General features: G+C 39.8%; 1 protein-coding gene and 1 pseudogene across 2 annotated transcripts; both read right to left on the bottom strand.

Annotated features, from left to right (window-relative positions):
- Positions 1–10800: 10800 nt before the first annotated feature.
- LOC308396946 (cysteine-rich venom protein-like) lies at positions 10801–13612 on the bottom strand (the record flags this gene model as incomplete). The annotated part of the gene is made up of 7 exons (XM_080882593.1): positions 13513–13612; positions 13207–13298; positions 12952–13042; positions 12245–12387; positions 12057–12151; positions 11595–11677; positions 10801–10928 (listed from the first exon to the last, which is right to left on the bottom strand). Exons 1-7 carry the CDS (start codon positions 13589–13591, stop codon positions 10801–10803), a joined length of 711 nt encoding a protein of 236 aa, XP_080738719.1. The 5' UTR covers positions 13592–13612.
- Positions 13613–19291: 5679 nt separating this feature from the next.
- On the bottom strand, positions 19292–20811 carry LOC308397084 (cysteine-rich venom protein triflin-like; annotated as a pseudogene). Its single transcript has 4 exons — positions 20743–20811; positions 19946–20017; positions 19490–19510; positions 19292–19390 (listed from the first exon to the last, which is right to left on the bottom strand). The product of its transcript is annotated as a cysteine-rich venom protein triflin-like (transcript).
- Positions 20812–24016: the final 3205 nt, after the last annotated feature.

The following is a 24016-nucleotide window of genomic DNA, read 5'->3' as shown; positions in this document are numbered from 1 at the left end:
GTTTGATTTTTAGCTTTATCTTGAATGCAAATAAAGATTATTTTTAAATGTGCAAGTTTATCAGTGACCAGAAGAAAGCAGGTGTACTCTATAGTAAGTTTGACTTCATTATTTCCACAAAGTTTTTTCAAGCCATGTGTACTGTTTGCACACACAGTACGCGGTCTATTCGAGGGAGTATGTGTAACAGGCCAGCTGCAGAAAGCCAGCAGAGGGGTGGGGGTTGCTTTGCAGTGCCGTGGGACTTCTTCTGTTTGCTCACATACATAGATAAATCTTTGCTTTGCTTTCTAGTTTCCTCAATTACAAAGATAACACCAGCAGCATCTGATAATAGGCCAGTGCAAGCATTAAATATATGTTAAAACTCTATTAAAGTTTGACATTTCTTCTGGTGCAGAAAACGATGAGAAATGCATTCAAACGGAGCGACGGGTGACATGTCAGGAGCCAGGCTTGTTCTCGTAAAGTCGGTGCTAAGCCACATTCTTCTTTTTGCCTTTTAAATGTCAAGCTAATTGCATGCATAGCAGAGACAGCAGCAAGTGGAGATGCGTCAAAGGGCATTCAATATCACCCCTGTTCTATTCTTCCACGCTGATTATCCTTATATATAAACTGCCCAGCTTGAAAGGAATTGCTGCGATATTATTGTTGGATGAAATACTTTGATAGCTAGAGCTTCCTCTGCAGTACATCCCAATGTACTATGGCCTCCCTACAGTGATGTGGTAATTGCTTTATCTAGCACGGGTTTCTTTAAATGATGCCTAATTACAGGCCTTTGCCGCACCCTTTCCTCATGCATCTCCATGCGGGCAATCAACCTGCCAGACTATCACCACATCTTAATAAAAACTAAAATGATTGGGCCACAACCCAGGACGTCCCATAGAAATAGCAAGAATGGAAGGGGGGGGTGCAAAATGAGAAAACATCCCAGCCCAAACAACATGGGGAGTGGAGGAAAACAGAGAAAAGGACTTGTCACGCAAACAGCACCACAGACTACACAGCTGAGAGGACCTATGATGTAACCAGCAACTTAATTATTAAAACTCAGAATCAATGAAAACATTTACAGTTTGCAGAATTGTTTGGCAGCCGGTGAAAACAGAGGAACGTTACATCAGTTTCCCTTTAATTAATCTTCTAGGACATGTGTTAAATATATACCAAATGTGTCCACATGTGTACTCATCACAGTTTGTGTCACACGCCTTGTGTCAAAGCAGTGAAAGCCAGTCACAGTTTATTCCAAATCTAACAAGCTGTGTTTGAGTTGTACACACTGCTCGATGTGCAAATACTTTGCTTTTTCTTAGAATGTTCTATTTATATGTATGTGTGCGTACAATGATGATTTATGTGTAAGATAGCCAAGAGGCTGTGGTTGTGGGTATAGTAACAGCCAGTTATTCTCAGCCAGTGGGCAACGTTAAAACTGTGGCATTTTTAATGTTGAATACTTGCAATGCTACGGACAGTTTCTCGTGAGGGTTGTTTGCGACTATTTGTCATGGGACTAGTTATTCAAAGAAGCGCATCACGAAAAGTAAGGAAATTTGTGTTTAGTCGATTGTTTCTTTTGTTGTAACGGTGCTTCTTGGCACCAAATCTTAAACTGCTGGACAGTTTTTTTTATTTCCTCCTAAATTTGTAAGGAAAATGCATTTGTGGGCCAAGCAGCAGAGTTGAGTATGGGGGTTGCCCCCATGAAACACTCGGCAAATCTTTTCTTCCACACGACCTATTCTGCTCTTGACTCTTGTTTGGTGTCCTTTATTGAATTGGAGGATTGAAATCTAAAGTAACAAACCACATTAGCAGTTTAATAATTTATTCATTTAACAAGCAGGGGCTTCAGCAGCATGTTGAGGAACCATACACCACCACAACAACCTGGAACCTCATCCTTGTGCCGGTCGCCAGCTTGGTCATACACCTGCTGTGGGATGGCATTCAACCAGTATTGGTTGCAAGTTAGCCAATCTGGTTGCGCTGGTCAGTCTGGCATGAACAGTCCAAGCTGACCTCATTGGGGTAGAGATCATGACTGCAGGCAGCCCGCTCCATCCTCTCCACTCCCAAATGTTCTTAGAAGTCTCTGATTGTTTCCATGTGTTGTCATCTTGGAGTTCGATCACAGAGTGTGGAGATTTTGCATTGTGACTCATTGCAGAATTTCAACTCAATTGCTCTGCATTGAGATTGCTAGTGAGGGAGATACTGCTCGGGGGCTGGGGTGGAGGGAGCCTATCCCAGGTGTTTTGGACCATGGGAGGAATCTGGAGTGCCCAGAGAGAGCATGGAAACACCACATACAACCAGTACCACTGCTGCAGTAAGAGAATAGTGTTTTATGTTTTTCATGTTAAGTAATATAACTAAACTGTGCTTTAAATTGTCATCATATATCTGTAGAGGACAATGAGAATGCTTCACATGCCTGTGGTGAAATACATGCTGTTTTAAAAGCTGTAGCTGGTTGTGAGAGAACAATAAATTTGAAATTTATGATGACACTTGGCAGTAGTTTTTAGTGTAGAGTACTCAGCGGTGAGAGGAGGGCTCTGATTATGCAACTATAGAAATAATTACCTGCTATGAATCTTTCTCCATCTTGTCATTTATATTCCCTATGAGATTTAGACTGTCACAGTAAATACATATATATTTTCTCCTTCAGCACGATACAGCCACAGAATATAATCTGAAACATATGAGGAATTTCTTCTGGCTCGTGATGTTTTTTTATCGACTGCAACACTCAGTCTGTCTTTGCTTCTTTTTCTAGTTTATCGCCAAGCTTCCTCCAGATCATCTTCTGCAATATTGTAATCTGGAACGTAGACGCAACCTGGAATTTTGAAATCTCGTCTGAGATCCTGGAGCTTGTTGAAGTAGTAGTTCCTGAATTAACTTTTTATGTTTAAAAATTAAATAAAATGCAGAATTTAACATAAGTTGAACCAAACTGTGTGTGAGCGGTGTTGATTTTTAGTGTTGTGCGAAGGAGTAAGGACATCGGCAATAATAAGCAACTGTTGCTGCTCATCGATCTGGAAAGGGTTATTAGACCGTTTATGAACAATTTGAAGTCCATCGTTCTGCAGTGAGAAAGAATATTTACAAGTGGAAACACTCGACACAGTTGCCAGTCTTTCCAGGAAGACTTGACCTTTCAAACTCTCACATCACACAACTGCTGTACTAGGAATGCATCTGCTGCTCACTGAAATAATGAACCGTGAGTGATCGACCCCATGCACGAACAAGCCATTCCTGAGCGAAGCTTATGGATTTCGGCAGTGCATCTGTCTGACACCAGCTAATACCAAGCAGATTCCCAGGTTTCTCTGTAAATGTCAGGCCCGGCAAATGTCTGTGTCAGATTATTGTGGCAGCAGAGATAAGCAGATGTAAAGACCTGTGAGGCTTATTTATTATTAAGGCCAAGAGCCGAGTGGGTGGGGGGTACCCAGAGTGCTGCAGTGAGACTGGTGCTCTGGAGAAAATGTTGCTCTCATGCAGTTTTTGTCAGGGTGTTATACTTTATGGATACACACCAGGACAGGTAAATGGTTCTGTCACAGTTCTCAAATATCAGTTGTCTATAATTTCGTGCAGGAATATATTTCAGGAAATGTGTAATGTTATGCAGAAACTAATGTTTGGTGAGGCACAAGTGCCACAGAGAGGGTGTGAGAACCATAAGACAGACAGCCACCCTCTGTTTTGTGAAGTGCTGTGTTGAAATCATGACTTTAGCTTTATAATAATAGCCATATAGTAGCAATATGTGCTACTATTTAGCACCACTCAGCAACCACTACTTAGCACTAGAATAAAATAGTAGAATTTCCCTCACCAAAACTGCAACAAAGACTTCTCATATGTTTTGTTAATAAAAATAACGCCTCAGCAGTCCAAAGTATGACTGGATAACACAAGGCCAAAAGGTGCAGTTACCACAAACACAATGGTTCATTTCAGTCACTTGAATTAGTGGAGGTGAAGCCCAGCAGACCCACGCCTGCATTTCATTTCAAACAGTCCTGCCTGTAATAATACATATCTGCAAGCCTTAACAATTCAAAATGAGTTACAGAAAAATAACACTCGGTATGAAGGAAAAATGTAAGATAAGAAAAGGCATACTTTATTCGGGAAATTCTTGTTAATAAGAGAACAAAACTGTTTTTGCACGAGCATGTGCATTTCCATTCTAAAGTTGGACGTTAAACATTACAGCCTGTGGAGACTGAGCTGCTCTTGGAGGAGTCACACTTGATTGGTACTTCAAATAGCAAAACTACAGGGGTTTTTTTTTCACTTCTAAGCTGAGTAATTTTTCAGACTCTCGCACAAAAATCTGATAACATCATTTAATAAGATTTCTTTGAAGTCCTGCAACACTTCTTGGCATGGTACACTGTGATAAATGAACATATGGCTTTTCAGTGACTTTGAAAGAGAAAATTGATTTTGATCTGACAATTCTGTCTTATGTTTTTTTTATAGTCCACAAATCCCACAAAGACTCTCACACGAGGAATCAGATGATCATACTAAGAAATAAGATGTCTGTGAAGGTTCTCAGTCATCCAGGTCATCGTAGTCAAAGGAGCTTGCAAAGAAAAGCGTCTGGACTTCTTTAAGTTGCTTGAAGACGTTTCATCTCTCATCCGAGAAGCTTCTTCAGTTCTAAGGTCAAATGGTGGAGAGTCCCAGATATAACCTAGTGGGAGTAACCCCCCACAGAGGGACAAAAGGACCCCCTGATGATCCTCTAATCGCCTGAGCCAAGGTGTGAAACTGGGTGTGGGTCCCAATCAGCCAGAGTTTCGGGTGTGTTCATTGTGAAACCTGGCCCCACCTCATCATGCGAATTCCTGAGATCAGATGGCATTAAGGCGTCTTGCCCAAGGACACAACAGCCAGGACAGAGAGCCCAGGGATTGAACCGGCGACCTTCCGGTTACAGATGCGAGTCCCAACCCCCTGAGCCACGGTCGCCCAAGATTATAGATTATAGACACACACACACACACACACACAACATCACCATGTGTTCTCATCATTCTCCTTTTCAGAATCTCAGTCATGCAACACACTTCCTCCCCACCTCCACCTAACCCCAGTCAGTCAGAGCTCCATCCAAGCCTCAGGTTTCATCTTCTCCACCATCAGTGTCTAGACTCCACATTGTACTATATATTTGTATGCATGCGTGTGCATATTGTGTTCTACTACTTCCTGCAAATTCCCCACTCTGCTCTAACCTTTTTTACATAATCAGCACCAGATGAAGGAAATGTTAAGAAAATGAAACAGAAAAACAGAAGATTTAAAAATATTATAAACACACCAAACCCTGAAAAGATGTGCAGGCACATGTGTTGCTCTTAATAATGAATTTAAACTGTTAAAATAATGAACACAAAATGGATATTTTATAATGCCTCAATGAAGGTGCCTCATTGGAGAGCTCTACGTTTTTATTCTACAACTATAAACACATTTTATTTAAAATGCTATGACCACATCATCGATATGTTGTGTATTTTTCTCGCTCTTGATTTTATTTTTGCAGCTTTGCGTGTTTTGCCCTGTATTCTGTTTGGGATACACCCATGTTTAACCCTTTCCTCTGCAGCTTGTTTGGATCTCTTCTCCAAGTGTTTGCTTAATGTACATCTAATGTACTCATTGGCGTGAGTATGGCTATCAGTGAGAACGAACACCACCCGCCTGCTAATTTATCAAATGAACCAGGCCTGTTATATTTAATAGGGTGGAGCTCAGTTTTTGCACTCATCATAAAACAACAGTTTTTGAACCTTTCAGGACAATAAAGGGAAGTTAGTGCAGCACCCACTACTGCATACAGATTAGAAATACAGTGTTTACCATGCTATAGCGCTCCTTCTTTCAAGTATTTATCGATAAAAGTGATCTGTCAGTGATCTGGCATGTGACAGAGGAGAGCTGTTCTCAGAGAGCTTTGCTTCAGATCTCCTCTTGTTTTCTGTGTTGAAAGCTTAAGAGCAAGGTCAGGAGCTTGCCAGCAAGCTTTGTTGTTCCGCATCTAATGGCACTCAGTGAAAGGAAGGAAGTGGCACAATTCGAGTGCTCTGCTTTCATTAGAGGCCTTCCTAACTGTTCGTGTAGCGGGAGCTCACTTCCTACAGGTGATACTTGAGCGTGGTGTGCTGTGCGTTTGAGGCCTTTGCTGAAAAGGTCATGGAGGGAAAATAGTTCTCAACACAAAGCTGCTCTTCAAGTAAGAGATGTGAATATAAGTACATAAAATAGTGATGCTACGTGAATGAAGAGGAGTGACTTGGATTAATGTCTGCACTGAGTTCCTTCAGCCAAGCACCTGACATCACAGCTCAGACAAAGATGCCTGTCCCAGAAGTTCAGTTAATGCATTAACTGCATTTTTAATGCTACTAATACTGCTACAAGTGATGCATAATACTAAAGTACACTTTAAATGTCCAATTCTTGAAATGAAAACTTTTCATTTACTGGAGATGTTTAATTTTCAGCCCAATTTGAGATAAACTCAAGGAACATACTGGGGAAAAAACCTTTTATTTCATATATTTTTGTCTTTTTAAACAACATGAATAACGAACATGAACAATAACCACTTCATGGTTTCGACAGTAATGACAGACACGCAGTAAAGCGTTTAACTTTTGGATGTTACTTTCTCTCTGCATGCACTCAAAGAATATGATCATATTGTGTAAATTTTCCAAGTCACTTTGCTACACAAGTACAGAGAAAAATGTTAAATTTGGTCAAACGTTCAGTTTATAGCAAGCATATTTTCCTCACTGATTAAGTATTGAAATGAATAAACCTTTAATTTGAAATATTTCATTTTCATTTTAATAATATTATTGCTTCATGTCTGTGAGGGAAAAGTATTAATTTTTTGTGTGTGTATTGTTTAATCTTAGTTTTCAAGTAAGTTGGAGGAATGCAATACTAATTTGTTGCACTGAATCTCGAGATCTTTTGTCAGGTTCAGATGCACTCGGTTCTTTTTTAGGCATCCTGTTTCTAATCCAAAGGGACTGTATTTGATGTGGCGAGATAAGGGCTGGACAGTCTCTGGACAGACTGATGTATGTCTTCCTGCCTATTAAAATGTCTCTTCTGTGCTTCCGTCAACTTATTCCCCTCCCATCACTGGTTTATTAAAAGAAATAACAAGGGAAATGTAACCTTTCTTGTTTGCTACACATGCAGCAAAGCTGTCTGTTGGAGCAGATGTAGCAAGCTATTTTAGCTGTGTTAACATAAGCTGTCTGATTTTAACTCAGCCCATGCAAGTTTAGATAAAATGACTATAGAGAATGAATTTATCTTATGCAGCAAAATCCACCATGGCTAATTATAGATATGAATAAACTCAACAACAAACATGCTTTAACAAACATGTAATTATTTCTGTTTTACACAATCTGCATTTCAGGAAGACAAACCGACGCCAAAGCTGTAAACATTTTCTGGCTGTGGGACTAACTGTTGAGACTCGCTGCTGCAGCTGATAAGCCCCACAGGATGGCAAGACAGGGCTTATCGAGTCCGACCAAACCAGAAGACCTCTGCTATCGTTGCACCCGCTGGCAGAGGAAAAACTCATCCCCTTATCACCCCTCTGCTGGGGGAATAGAAACTCCTTGCAGCTCCCCCGTTTGCTCACTTCAGGTAGTTCACTCATCTGTCTTACAGCTTTTGGTTTGAATCCCATATGCTGTGATGTGAGCAGAGAGGACTTTTTGGCTTACGCTCAGTGTTATAAAAGTGCAGTCCAATTGTTTATTTTCAATGAAAGAAGTTTGTTATTGCATGGAAAGGGAACTAATTTCCAAACAATGGCAGTCCGTGCGACAAGGCAGCAATAGGAAATCTAATGTGTAAGTTGGATTGGACTATTTTATGAGCTGGAATAAACACACCCGCCACTTAGTGAAAAGTGGAAACTCAAGGCAAGAAAAAAAGGATCCAGTTGGGATGAATTCCAACCAGACGAGCCTGTAGATCTATCTGTGCTCCTCATTGGTAGACTGCATGAGCCTGCCTCACACAGACACAACCTTATGTGAACCAGGAACCTGCTGTGTAGCTGGGACATGTGGAGTTGACCCCTGAGGAGAAGCACTCTCTCTCAGCCTTGCATGTGGGAAAGTAAGAGCATTTCTTTTTCAAATGAGCAGTTAAAGTAAAAGCATGCAATCTGAAAGAAAATGATGGTATCCAACTGGTCATGGAGGGATAAGTCTGTATTGACAATTTAATCCCGCCTTCTCTGGATGTGATGCTATTTTCAGGGCCAATACAGCGGGGAAGTTGTCATTTAAAACTAAGCTATACCTATATCTTGCTAATGATGAACATGTGTATGCTTTCATAATTCAGAGCCAGATAGACTTCTGTTGCTTTAGACTAGATCAGCCACAACAAACACAGAGACGCATCAGAGCCAAAGTAGCACTTTTTTCAAAATACATTTTAGCTCATTTGCCTGAAGGATGTCATCTGTTGTCCATCCATCCACAATTCACAGGAATCCCCACTTCTCCCAGAGTAGTGGTCAACTTTTATTAAAACTTGCACACAATGATCACCCAAATGGTCTTTAAATAAACTATGCTTGAGGTCAAGGTCATATCTGTTGTTTTGCGCTACTCCTGAATATGCCAGTTTGGATTATTATGTTTAGAAAATGAGTGTTTGTGTGCTCCTTTCTGCCATCTATACGTAAGTTGGATTACAGCATAATTATGTCTTAAGCTAGGTTAGGTCTGGTCAAAAGCTAGTACCATGGCACTGGGTCTTGATTGGCAATGACAGGCCAGAAATCCGGTTCACCAACATGATCAGCATAACATTCTGTATTTATGAGTGAAAAACCTGAAGGATGCTTTTCAACATTCACAATCCTATATCTGCTATTCCCACCCTGTTGATATATTTTTGACGAGTCTCTTCTTTTCAATGATAATTCTAGATGGAAGCTACAAGCCAATAAAATAATGCTCGGTGTCAATCGGATAACATCAAGAAATGCTTTGGTGGCATATCATGAAGGTTTTGGTTCTAAAGATGCTTAGTGGCCGACAGCATCTTTTGTTATGTGCTAAAATGGAAACTTAGAATTGAAAGAAACCCGGCCCGCTCTCACATCATTCTCTCTCTTTAATTCTTACAAAGACTCCAGCCCTACCACCTGCTAGATGGTGATGATTATTATTTTGCTGGTCTTGATCATGGACAAAGTGGTACTTTTGGGATGATATGGATGAGGTCTTCCTTTTGCCATTATGCTAATACCAGTAAGATAATTGACATGGCTGTGGTTAGTACTCAGTCTTTATCCATGCTCCTGAATTTAAACACTTTAATCTGGTGGTGAATGAGACCTTTTTCTGTACTCCTCAAAGAAAAATGTGTGATAGATTGTAAGCTGTATGAGCTATTACATCATTAGCGTACTATTTTATTGATTATATCAGTTGGGCGACCTTTAAAACTTTTAAAGTCATATGTAAATGCACAATACTGTCACAGTCTGTCAGTAATGGAGTTTTAGACCCAAAATGCGAAAAAGGGGAAAAAGGCGAGCTGTAACAAAAAGTGACGAGTTTATTTTGGCTGTTAAAAAAATGTCCAGAGAAAATAACATAAAGGGCAAGGGAGAAATGTGAAACAAAGTTTGAAAGGAAAAAGTAAACTACGTACAAAGTTAAAGGACCACACGAAATCAGGAAACACTGAGTGCATGCAAACAAAAGCTCTGACAAACGACTAATGGGAGGACAGCACTATTTATCTGTACCCACACAGAAGAGCAAGCAGGGAGGTGGAGACAAAAGGGGAAAGCAAGACACAGCTGAACTAAATCATGGCGGATGAGAAAAGGGAAGTAAGACCAAGAGCAAGACTCAAGGGACGACTAACTATCACAATAAAGTGGGACGTGAGAAGAGATAACTAAACAGGGAAACACAGACACATGGATGACCCTAATACAGAAGTACTGGGACAAGAGGAAGGAACAATAACCTCTAATGCAACCAGGAACTCAGAAGAACACTCAAGAATCAAAAAGAATAATTAAAACCACAAAAACAAAACTTGAAAGTCAAAAATACTTGAAAGATCCTGCGACAAATGGCCCATTATTTTGTATTTGATAAATACAAAATAATCTAATTATAATCTAACCACTTAAATCAAGGCACTTAAATATAAAAGAAAAAAATCTAAAATTCTACTTGTGGTGTATATCATAATTAATCACTGCTATCAGATGCGGTCTCAAACTGTGGATGTTTCTTGGCTCAAGTTTGTGTTGGTTTTTTTTTGTATTTCCTCCTAACCTCTGCCAAATCCACCCTGCTCCTCTTCCTCTCTGTGAGTTTACACCTCACGTAAAGTCAAAGGGCATCTGCTCCTGCCGGCAGTGTTTTTCCTCAGAAATAGTGTGCCAAAGTAAATTTCCTTTTTAATCTCTGCTAATTACTGACCCAGTCAAACAGACCATTTATTCACTAACAGCATATGGTGGTTAGATAGGTAAGAAGAACTGGAATTTATGACAGTATGTTTGCACTGAAGCACCGCAGCAATTTCCTAATGTTGTAAACCTGCTCAACATTTGGCAATAAAACCCTTTCTGATTTCTGATTCTGAATGCACATCACAAACGCAGGTTTTTGTTATGCATATCTTTATTGAAGCTGACCAATCAGTACACATTTGGACATGGGGCATTTAGATAATCTGATTGGTGCATTTACAGGAGGCGGGGCACCAAGAGGCAACAGTTGGGTTGTTGCAGCCCCACTGCTGCTTCAGCTGGGGACAGTTACTGTACTTATCAGAGAAGGGACAGGGGTTGGCTGCGAGAGAGAGAAAAGCATAAAGAACATAATAAGCATTAAGTTGGTGAGGAGACAACAGTTTTAGGTTAGCTTTGTTTATCAGCTAAAATAAATTTAGCTATAAGATGATCCATTAAATTTGGTGCTTAGTTCAGATAAAATAATTGTTGTGGATGATTTTAACATCCATTTAGATACCCGAAAATGACAGCTCCAACACTACATTCACTCCAATATTAGACTCAATTTGCTTTTCTCAGAATGTAAAAGATTACTTTAATCACACTCTGGATCTTGTTCTCACATAAAAAGCATAAGAGCTGAACATTTAACACTAATCCCTGAAAACCCTCTTCTGTCTGATCATTTATTGATAACATTGGTTAATACATTTAATTAAAGTGGATGCCATTCTGAAAGTGCTGTAACAAAATTTATGCATATAATCCCCACTGTATTATTGTAGTGTCTTTAACCTACAATATAAAGTGCCTTAAGCTGACTGTTGTTGCGTGCAACTTTATTGTATGTGGTGCACACAGAACCAATGTAACTTCATCTTTACACAATATATTACTTTATCAAAGGCTTACATTGAAATGTCCCTAAAGGTCTGCAAAACAGAAACATGTATATCTCACCTTGTTTACAACTATTATATTCCTATAGGATATTTCTACTTACTGCACAGGTTGTTTTCACAGGCGTTGGGACAGTCACCGCAGGAGGGTCCTTTCTTGTAGGGTTGGGTTAACTGGTAGTTTCCACTGTAATTGTAGGTCAGACCATCAAATATTAAAAATCACAGCAAACACTAACGCTGGATGTCATCCCAAACATGTCACAGTTATCCTATGAGAACTCAAAGCAACTCTGAAATACAATTTAATGACAAATTATATGCAAATTTCTGTGCATTAAATGAATGACAAAATCCACATATTCTTCTTGAAGGAATTGCAATTCAATCACTGCTCCTAGTGATCATTTCATCATTGTATATTAGAATCACTAATGACTTAGCTTATGAGGGTCTAAAATGTACAAATAATACTGATACAGGTTGCAGACAAAAGAGGACGTTCAAAAGATTAAAATATGCCATTTTATACAACACATCATTATGGTAAGATGCTATATACGTACGGTGGGCAGTAATGGCAGACGTAGAAGTACTTGTAAGCAGAGTTGGGACAGTAGGCCATAGCACAGCCGATCTGATTAGACCTGTACCAAACAACCTGCACAGAGAGACAAAATACAAATGTTTTTAAAGCCAGGGTTTGGGCTTAAGAATCACTTTTAGTTAAGTGCATGTATATGTATCACTGTACCTGTGTGTAGTGTCCCACCACTCCTCCATTGATAGATCCCACGCCATAGCTGAAGTCCTTCACCTCGTCATACCAGGACTGGATTGCGTTGCTCCAGGTGTTCTGAAAGCTGGACATGTACAGATTTTCCCCACAGCCGCTGGCTAAGAGGAGGAGTGAGATAGTTTAATCAGGTTGGTGAGACTTTTTAAATCCCAAAACAAATGAATGCTCAGTTCGAGATCACTCATCAAAGAAAATTCATCATCATCATCATCTTGTGAAATCAAAGGACTTGAGAAAAGCATCTTTGCAAAATATTGCCCAATAAATGAAAGATGATGATGGCAGTTCAGAAAAATAACACTTTCTAAAACTTAGAGAAACAAACAGAAAAGAATTACAAAATGTTAACAAACCAAACTGTTAAGATAGTGATTCATAATGTGCTGTTATATGCATCTTTCCCTGTTTTTCCGTATTGCACTGCCGTGCCACTCTCAATCTGACATTTCTTACCTTCGGGACAAAAGCAAACACAAATACAACTGAGTTAATTAAACCGCGCTGCCATAAATATATCTAAAATGTACTTCCACATCACTTTATAAACTTAAAAGTAAAAAAACAAAACAGTTAAACATGTAAAAAACAAACACAAAAGTGCTTTTTTTTCTGTGCTTTTGTGGTGTTTTTTTGTAAGGCGCGAGGAGTAATGAGGAACTTACTGCTGATCACTCTGTCGCTGGCAGGACTATGCTTCATGGAGCAGGTGTTAGCCCATCTCTGAGCAGTGGCTTCAGCCTCATTGTTCCAGTTCTGCAGGGAGCAGAGGACAAGACGGCCCGTTAAATCAGAACATGTAGATAAAAACAAATGTGTACACAAAAAAGTGCTGTGTGCTTTCATTATTAAGCTGAACATGACACAACAGTATAATGTTAGTTGTGCAAAGCATTAACATTATAACTTCTGAGTTTTACCATCTTCAACATGTTGCTCGCAGTAGGCTGAACATTCCCCCTCAGAGTATTGTGCTTGTTCACAATCTCATTCTTCTCAGTCGTAGTGGTCACTAAATGAAAGCATTAAAAGCAAATTAACACCTTGAATGAGAGATTAAATATAGTTCATATCAGTCAAGATTTATGTATGAATAACTGCCACACTCACCCTGCTTCAGATGTGATTTTCAGAGATGAGAGAAAAAATAATGGTAAAAAAATTATTGCTCAAAAACGAAGAAATAACCAAATGAAAACAACTTTAAAGAGGATATATGACTTTACTTACCCCCAAGGTGCCAGGCACCTGAAGGACTGCAGTGAGGCCCAGAGCGCACAGCAGAAGAAAAGTGTAAAACGTCATTGTTTAATCTAAGACTGTCAATGACTGCAAGAGCCCGCAGGTCTCATTTATAGAGCCAGTACCACTCAGACATGTGTGAACCAGTAACACGTCACAACAATGACATTAAGCAATAATAAGGCATTAGTAAATGCTTAATCCATCATTGGTAAAGCATTACTCATCCTTAGTACATAATATGTGGCGAGGGAAATACATGTTTCTTTTTCATTAATGAGCTCATAAATAATGTGTTCATGTTCATTATTTATAAAGAAAGTGATTAGCAAAGTGTTTAAATGCACATTTATTTATATATTTAATCATTAACTCATTGTGAGTGTGTTAGCGGAGGTTTTATAAAAACTTATTTGATATCGTAATTTATGGTTTATTCAGCCAGTTATTATTTTAAACAAGTTTTTTTTTTTAAATATAGAAGGCTAATTAGAAATACTAGTACTGGTCAAACTATGAATTTTTCTTATTGAATTCTTTTTGTGATCACTCTTAAGAAATGCACCCTATTGGGTCTGCTCCTCTTACTCTCTGCAAGTTTAACCCTGCTATAAAGTTAAATGCTAACGGCCCTTGGGCTAACAGCAGTGCTTGTCCTCAGAGTTGACCACCAAAGTAAGTTTCTTCTTTAATCTCTGCTAATTACACATCAAGCAAACAATTTACTCTCCTAGAGCATAAAAATTTTACATTTTTCATATGGCGGTTTAAGGGAACAAAGCTGGGAAGACACAACACGAATGCATGTTTTTAATAAGCATATGTTTGTTGAAGCTGACCAGTCAGCACGTTTGTGGGATTTAGATAATCTGATTGGCGCACTTGCAAGAAGTGGGAAACCACAAAGTCACAGTTGGGTAGTTGGAGCTCCACTGTTGCTTCAGTTTGGGACAGTTACTGTGATAAAGAAGCATAAAACAAAAGCATAAAAATATTTTTTTATCCAAAAAAACAAGGGGTTTAGAGATAAAGTTGGACATGTGCAGGGGAAGGATACAAGGTATACTGGACAAAGGGTTTTGAAGATGGAGCTGCCTGACAGGAGGAAAAGAGGAAGACCTCAGAGAAGGTTCATGGGTGTAGTGAAGAAGGAAGAAGGGTTGGTGTGACAGAAGAGGATGGAATTGATAGGACGAGATGGAGGCAGATGATCTACTGTGGCGACTCCTAAAGGGAGCAGCCCAGAGAAGAAGGTGGAGAAGAACCTGTGTTTAGTGTCCCACCACTCCTCCATTGATAGATCCCACTCCATAGCTGAAGTCCTTCACCTCGTCGTTCTAAGTCTGGATTACGTTGCTCCAGGTGTTCTGAAAGCTGGACCTGTACGATAGTTTAATCAGTGTGGTGACACTTTTTAAATCCCAAAACAAATGAATGCTCAGTTCGAGATCACTCATCAAAGAAAATTCATCTTCATCGTCTTCGTGAAGTCAAGTGTGAGTGCTCACATTAAGAACTCGAAGGAAATTTGCTGTCTTGCCTCGTGAAATCTAGGAAAGTGATGACGACGAAGGGCCCCTTCATAAAACAATAAAGGAAACATGATTACATCGGTACAGAAAAAAGACAAACATAAAATACCAGTTAAACCTAGACCAACAAAACGAGAAATAAGGATTTTTTTTTTCTGTCCAACATGTAAGGATTCATTATGTGCTGCTATTTGCATGCTTCTGTGTTTTTTCCATGCATGGTTGTACTACTGATTCAAAATGACTCATTCCTTGTGGTTACTGGATTAAAGCAGTCAAAGAAACAGGAACTTACTGCTGATCGTTCCGTTACTGGCAGGACTGTGACTCATGGAGCAGGTATTGGCCCATTTCTCAGCATTTGCCTGTTTTACCATCTTCTACATGTTGCAGGAGCTTCCATGTGGTACTGAGGCAGGTTATTGGCCAGTCGTTAGATGGTGAGGGTCTCTTCTGGGGATCCTTAGGGATCTGGACAGTCCAACCTTCAGTTAGCCATTCTGCCATACACTCAAGGAGTGCAGTCAGCTTCTTCAACCAGTAGGCATGAATCATGGCGGGACCTGGTGCTGTCCAACTCTTCATACCGGAGACCTTTCCTGGGATGTTTGTCAATGTGATGGTTACTGGACCCTGTTAGGGAGATTCCTGTGTTCTGCTCTTACATCCACTAGCCACTGAGCATCGCGATTATGGATTGTGTCCTTCTCCTATATGCTATTTCAGTTTTGCTCCATCTCCAACATTGGTGAGGCTGTTCTCATATTGTTCTCCTGCTACTGGGAGTACACCTTAGATGGTTCTGTGGGGTAGAGCTGGTTTGTTCTTCTGGGCTCTATCTCTCTGGTATACCTCTTCAAGCGCCTGGGTGTGAGTCTTTGTTTGGCAGTTTCCAAGGCCTCGGGTACCAAGGCACCTTCTTCATTGCACCTTTCTGCAACTGTGATAGTTGGTTAACTTCCCTCTGTGCTACCTTGATCTTGGCCTCTAGTCTCCTTCTCCATGGAGGGTACTGCTCCTTGTGGCTGTTCATCTTGTAGCCAAGCATCTCACGGATCACTGTTACTGTGGTGTAGATCAGCTGACTAGTTTCTGTGCAGTAGGGTTTGTCCTTAGTGCTGTATTCACATCTTCTAGTAGACCTTCAGAGGGTACTTCACGCAATATTGGTAGCCGGTTGCGGAGGGTCCAGATTGAAACCTTCGCCATGATCCTATCTTTTAGGTTAGTTACTCTCCCACTTAATGTTGTTTCTTCCATCGTACTTGGGCCGTGTTACCCAATGTTGGGTGGGGGTGATCATATCTGCCCATGACCTGTCGTCCTGACTCCCCCTTGCGGTAACATTTGTGTGGTACCTCATTGATCTCAAGCTATGAAAACAGTTACTTCTACCAAATGTTGGAACACTGAGCTACTAGTTGTTTTGCCATCCATCTGGATGATGGGTATCGAAGATCATATTAAACTCCTCATTAAGTGCATACTTACTGCTTCCACTAGAAGTAAGAGGATAATTAGCTAGGTGCTGCTAATCAAATACAGTCTAAGTCAACTTTAACAAACGTGACCAACCATATAAAAGCAGAGGTTTTGTCAGTTTATATTTTTTCTCTATTGTTTTTCTCCAATCAGGAACTGTCACGGCTGGGCAACCGCTGAGTTTAAGGTACGGACCCAAAAAGCAGACACGGGAGAACTGAACTGAAGTTAAACAAGAAGCGAACCTTTATTTGGGCTGTGACAAGAATCAAAACCAAAATCAAGAGGAGGACTACACAAACATGAACCTCATGAATAAAGAAAAACTAAACCCGACAAGTAAGACAAGACTATAACTTTGACTATGACTTTGACTATGACTAACATGGGGAAATATAGGCAGACAACCTGACAATGAACAGTAAGAGACAAAAGACTTAAATACACACATGAGGTGATCAGGGGAAGTGGAGACATATGAGGAAACAGCTGACTAGAATGAACATTATGACGCCACAGGGGAAGTGAGCCAAAACACAATGAACATGGAAGCAAGACTTTCAAAATAAACAGTAAACATGACGAGATGCAGACATGACAACATAAAGGGCAAGGGAGACCAAAACACAAGGGTGAAGACACAAGGGGAATCTACTAAACAACGAACAATAACAGCAACCTAGGCATAATAAATATTAACTAAATAAGCTAAAATGAAACTAGAACATGAATGAATAATAAAATACAGTGAAACTCAAAACACTGTGTCCCATGACCCAGGACCATGACAAGGAACATCATTCTCACCACTCTCAATGCAGTTCTCGAAACAGTAAAGGCTGTTCTCATAACGCAAACTCACCTGTGCAAAAGATGCTCAGATCACCGTTTTCAAAATATGCCAAATCAGTCAATCACTTCAGCTCTGTGATTCACAAATGGAAACTCTTTCACCTACTTTTTAAGACTTAGACATCAAATTGATTTCTATCAAAACCTTAGTGACTTTGAAAAGAGCTCTGCAAAAATGTTGGTCTAATGTAGAGTAACAGTGGAGAGGCAGGGCAAGCAGGTGAGTAACTGGTGTTTTTTCAGTAGCAGTAGGGCGGCTGGAGGATACAAGTGGAGATGTTAAACCATAGTTCAAATCGTTCCCAAAAGGTTGATTTTGTTCATCTGGACGTGACATTTTCAGTGGGAGAAGTGTTTCGTCACTCATCCAAGTGACTTCTTCAGTCTTAGCTGACTGCAGGTTTCCCCAGCCCTGCAGTTCATTGATCATTATTAATGATCAATGAACTGACCTTCAGGCCCATTATTCATTCAGTGGTGCTAGTTTCAATCATTGTGCAATGTACTGTTTATAAGGTTGGGGATGAGCATAGAGGCTTTTTTTGGCATGCGCTCAAGGTTACAGAAATGTGGTCCAAGTGTTTATTTTCAATAAAACAAGTTTGTTATCGTATGGAAAGGGAACTAATTTTCACACAATGGCAGTCCGTGCGACAATGCGGGCAATAGGAAATCTAATGTTTAAGTTGGAATGGAAAGTTTGATGGGCTGAAACGAAAACACCCGCCACTTAGTGAAAAGTGGAAACTCAAGGCAAGAAAAAAAGGATCCAGTTGGGATGAATTCCAACCATATGAGTCTGTAGCTCTATCTGTGCTCCTCATTGGTAGACTGCATGAGCCTGCCTCACACAGACACAACCTTATGTGAACCAGGAACCCGCTGTGTAGCTGGGACATGTGGGGTTGACCCCTGAGGAGAAGCACTCTCAGCCTCAGATGCAGAAAAGTAGGAGCATAGACCAAAGTAAATTTCCTCTTCAATCTCTGCTAATTACTGAACACATCAAATAGACAATTTACTCTATAAAAGCATAACAAGTTGACTTTTTTGTATGTAGCAATTTTAGGTGACCAAGCTAAGAGACACAACACAAATGCAAGTTTTTAATAAGCATATCTTTATTGAAGCTGACCAATCAGCAGATATTTGGCATTTAGATGATCTGATTGGTGCACTCGCAAGAAGCGGGAAACCACAAAGTCACAGTTGGGTGATTGTAGCGCCACTGTTGCTTCACTTCGCAACAGTCAATGTACTCATCAGACTGATACAGAAGCATTAAACAGTAGCATAAACCATATAATATATTTTGTAACCTTCCTCACCATTTAAGAATATTTATTTTGTCATTGTTTAGCAACTGCTCAAAGTAGAGCTAATCTGTGATCATGAATAAATTGTACAAATTATATTCTGATTGGATGCTACTTACTGCATAGTTTGTTTTTACAGCCGTTGGGGCAGTCACCGCAGGAAGGTCCCTTCTTCTAGGGACCTTGTAGGTCAGACCATCAAATACTAAACATTACAGCAAACACTTGATATCAGCCCAAAGTTGTCACTATTTTCCTCAAGCCGTGTTTGAAGTAGATGCAAGTTGCTCGCATTTCACCCATCACCTTTGCTTCTAATGATAATTTCATTATTGTGTGTATAAGAAAGCACTCAGTAGAGTAGCTGAACAGGTTTCACAATACAAAGATAATAACGAAAGAGAAAATGAATGCATTCAGGGTAAAATAAAGGAAATTATATTTTACTTTTGCTTCCAAATTCATTTTGTATTGCATGATGCTCCAAAGCATTTGGATCCATTTACTGCAAATTACTCTTCAACAATCATTTGAAGTGAATAAAATTTTAAGAAACATCATCACTACAGGAAGCTTTATACTCATGGTGGGCAGCATTGGCAGACATAGAAGTACTTGTATTTGGAGTTGGGACAGCAGGCCATAGCACAGCTGATCTGATTGGACTTGTGCCAAACCACCTGTGGAAGGACACATATATCCAGTGGCATTACCTCAAGTAAGGGTGCCTGAGTTATACTATATATACTATATGTCTCTATATTTATATAAAACAGTACCTGTGGAGGATAGTAGCAAGACTAAAAAAGAAATTTTACAAGTTGGTAGTGAGACCTGATACGATGTATGGTTTAGTGATGGTGGCTTGGACAAAAAGACAGGAGGTGTTAAGATTTTCATTTGGAGTGACCAGGATGGACATGATTAGAAATCAATGCATCAGGGGGATATGTCTGTTTCAGGGTTTTAGAGATAAAGTTAGAGAGGTGAGACTGAGATGACTTGGACATGTGCAGGGGAAGGATGCAGGATATACTTGACAAAGGGTTTTGAAGATGGAGCTGCCTGACAGGAAGAAAAGAGGAAGACCTCAGAGAAAGTTCATGGGTGTAGTGAAGAAGGAAGAAGGGTTGGTGTGACAGAAGAGGATGGAATTGATAGGACGAGATGGAGGCAGATGATCTACTGTGGCGATTCCTAAAGGGAGCAGCCCAAAGAAGAAGGTGGAGAAGAACCTGTGTTTAGTGTCCCATCACTCCTCCATTGATAGATCCCACTCCATAGCTGAAGTCCTTCACCTCGTCGTTCTAAGTCTGGATTACGTTGCTCCAGGTGTTCTGAAAGCTGGACATGTACAGATTTTCCCCACAGCCGCTGGCTAAGAGGAGGAGTGAGATAGTTTAATCAGTGTGGTGACACTTTTTAAATCCCAAAATGAATGAGTGCTCACATTAAGAACCCAAAGGAAATTTGCTGTCTTGCCTTGTGAAATCTAAGAAATTGATGACGACGACACGCCCCTTCAGAAAACGGTCAAATAAATGAAACATGATTACAGTACAGAAAAAAAGACTAAATGAAATAACACTAAAACTTAGGCCAACAAAATGTCACAAGAAACAAGGTTAATTTTTTTTTTTATTTGTCCAACTATAAGGATTTTATAATGTGCTGCTATTTGCATGCTTCTGTGATTTTCTGTATGTGCCCTTCGACTACTTAAAAAAATGACTGATTCCTAGTTACTACATTAAAACAGTCAAAGAAACAGGAACTTACTGGCTGGCCTGTGACTAATGGATCAAGTATCGTCCTATTTCTCAGCACTGGCCCCAGCCTTGTTCCATCTCTTTGGAGAGCAGAGCAGAAGAATGGCCATTTAATCTTTAATGTTTAAATAACACATTGTTGTCTGCAAAACTCTTTTGTTTATGCTTATTGCAAGCTCTGTTAAAGCTGTAATAAGCAGGTTTTTCAGAGGAAACGTTATTAACTCATGTCAATCGCATATTTGAAATTATTACACGAATACTCCAGAGCGCACAGCAGGGTAGAGCTGTACATCATCGCGGTTACCTGTCACCCTCCAAGACCCCCACATGTGTGATTTATACAGGCAGGACCACTTAGACATGAGTGAAACAAACAGACAAATTCAAGGACTAATGAGAGAATAACCACACCTGCTTCGATTCGCACATGGGACAAGTCCTTGGTCATGTGGGGCGATCGTGGCGCAAGAGTTGGCAGTTTGTCTTGTAATCAGAAAGTTGCTGGTTCAAGCCCCGGCTCCGACAGTCTCGGTTGTTGTGTCCTTGGGCAAGACACTTCACCTGGTTGCCTACTGGTGGTGGTCAGAGGGCCCGGTAGCGCCAGTGTCCGGCAGCCTCGCCTCTGTCAGGGTGGCTGTGGCTACAATGTGGCTGCCATCACCAGTGTGTGAATGGGTGGATGACTGAATGTCGTGTAAAGCTCTTTGGGGTCCTTAGGGACTAAGTAAAGCGCTATACAAATACAGGCCATTTACCATGTCTGTGGATCGCATGTGTGTGTTTTCACTGCACCCCTGTGTTTATTTTCTTTTTCTATGCATAGTTTCCTTTTGCTGTAATTTTGAATATCAAACAGAAGATTGCATTAAAGTCCTCTTTAAGTGCATCCTTACTGCTTCCACGGGAAATAAAAGGATAATTAGCCAGGTGCTGCTAATCAAATGAATTCTAACTGAACTTTAACAAATGTGACCATCCATGTAAAAGCAGAGGTTTTGGCAGTTTGTCTAGTCTGAAACATGCAGCTCTGTGTTAGAATTTTTCTCCATATGTTTCGATGCTTTGAAAAAGACTTTTTTCATAGCGCAATCTCATCCGCGCAAAAGACACTCATATCACCTTTTTCAAAACAGTCAATCACTTCACGTCTGTGAGTCACAAATAAAAACCCTTTCACCATAATTTTAAACCTTAGACGCCAAATTGTTTGACTTTTATCGAAACCTTACTGACTTTGGAAAGAGCTCTGAAAAAATTGGGGACATGTGACAGGACAGTGATCTCAATCACAGCAGCAAATCTACAACAGAACAGCTGGACAAGAAAACAATCAATGTGATGTGATGGTTTAGTCAAAGTCCAAATGCTGTGGTGGGACCTAAAGAGAGCTATGCATAAATCAATGTCTCCAAATGTCAATGAAGCAAATCATAATTATCAACATTATCAAAGGCCAAAATTCCTCTGCAATGATGTAACTGATAAAGTCATACAGGAAACTATTGCTCCAATTTACTGCTGTAAAATACTGAATCATGATATCTATTTAGTTTTCCACAGAACTGCATGAAATCCCGTGAAGACCTTTTTAACATGACTATAAATGGTATTACAAAATTCAAATGCGATTAAGAGCATTGATAATATTTCTCCTCTCTATATCCTTGTCAGCTTATGGAGAACTGGTCAGATCCGCAAACTTCTCCTTTGAAGCAAAAACACACAATTCATACAATAAAATATGAAGAAATTGTAATAACAATACTGCAAGCTAATGATATATCAAACACAGGGTGTTGGTCAAAGTATGGCAAATTACATCTGTGGTATATCCAGTCATCATGATTCAATTCACAACCATTTAGGGGGAGTCTTTCTCTTTTATTTCCTCTACTTTCTGCATTTCTTTCCACAAAAGTAATCTTATCTTACTTGAGAAAACAGGTTTATTTCTGTTGAGGAAAAATAAATCTACTCCCTTGCAGTGTAAACACTTGTTTCATAACATTTCAGTGGAGCACAAAATGTGTTCCTGTATTCAGACTTATGAATAAAAACTAGCTGTAAAGACCATTCACTACAAAACATGCTCTACATGGTCAGATTTTCTACTGTTTAAATGGTTTCTGTGTCATTTATTTGCATCTCCCTGTTTTGTTTGTGTATTGTTTTTTTTTAATTACAAAATCTCCAAACATTACATTTAAATGAAGTTAAAGTATTTCTTTCTCACAGAGGTAACAAGAAAGAAAACTTCCCAAAGCAGAAATGGTTTAGCAGTCACTTTACTCCATTTCCCTGCTGACAGATTGCTGACCATTCCTAGCACCAGGTCAACCGGATAGCATGGCAAAGTGTGTAATAAACATGCAGGTCCACTGTGTCCATTTCACGGTTTGCCTCTACAGTGCACTTGTTGTCACTTTCATTCACATCCACGCAGGTGAAACAAATTCACATTGTTTTATATTTCCTTACTAGACTGAGTGATTTCCTGAAGTTTAACTGACTTGATGTTCACGTTTTCAGATCAGGCGAGGAGTGTATTTAAGTTACTTAGTCTAAGGAGTTTTGAAAGAAAAGCGTCTGGACTTCTTTAAGTTGCTTGAAGATGTTTCACCTCTCATCCGAGAAGCTTCTTCAGTTTTAAAGGTCAAATGGTGGAGAGTCCCAGATTTAAACCCAGTGGGAGTATCCCCCCAAAGAGGGACAAAGGACCCCTTGATGATCCTCTACCTAATCACATTAGGTAGAGGATCAGACAGGCAGACAGATACAAACACACCCTATCGTGTGATAGGGTGTGTTTGTATCTGTCTGCCATCTATAATCCAGTTTTGAGATCCCTTCCCAGACGCCTTAACGCCCACTCACACCCTGGGCCATCTGACCTCAGGAAATCACACGATAGGGTGGGTCCAGGTTTCACAATGAGCTCTGTGAGAACCTTCACAGACATTTAAGTTACTTGCGTTTAACTTAATGTTGCTATAACAAATTAACGTCTCACCTGTCAACTCATTTAACATCAGTTTTATATTAAGTAGACCAGACCAGTGAAAACAGCAAAAATCAGTGTAGACTCCACATTTAATCCTTCAGATATTTTAATATAAAAAGGTAATGCAGTCTCAACCGTATTTTCTACATGACAAAGACATGCTGCTGTAGTAAATGAAAATCATCTTCCAGCACAACTTTTGGAGCTTTCATTGTAAGATACTGTATACAATTACAAAAAAAGTTGTAATAGCTTATTGCCCAGCCTGTCCTGTAGCTAATTAAAAAACGGAAGTTTTTGTTAATTGGCAGAAAATCTCGTGCTTTTATTTCAATAAGGTCCCGTTCCCCCCCCCCAAAATAAAAAAAACAACAAAAACAAAACAAAACAAACTAAACAAAAAAGCAATTTCTATAGTAGACGGTGTTTATCTCTCACTTAATTACTGCAGGGGGAGTTCCTGAAAGCTATAATACAGTTAGAAGTCCCTCCATCACATTTTCTCAAACTGTCCAGTGGGCTGCACAGGAGTC

The sequence above is a fragment of the Rhamphochromis sp. 'chilingali' genome (genome assembly GCF_963969265.1).
Source record: "Rhamphochromis sp. 'chilingali' genome assembly, chromosome: 5".
Taxonomy (NCBI): domain Eukaryota; kingdom Metazoa; phylum Chordata; class Actinopteri; order Cichliformes; family Cichlidae; genus Rhamphochromis; species Rhamphochromis sp. 'chilingali'.
Note: the sequence above shows the minus strand (reverse complement) of the source record. Positions and strands in the feature narration are given on the sequence as shown.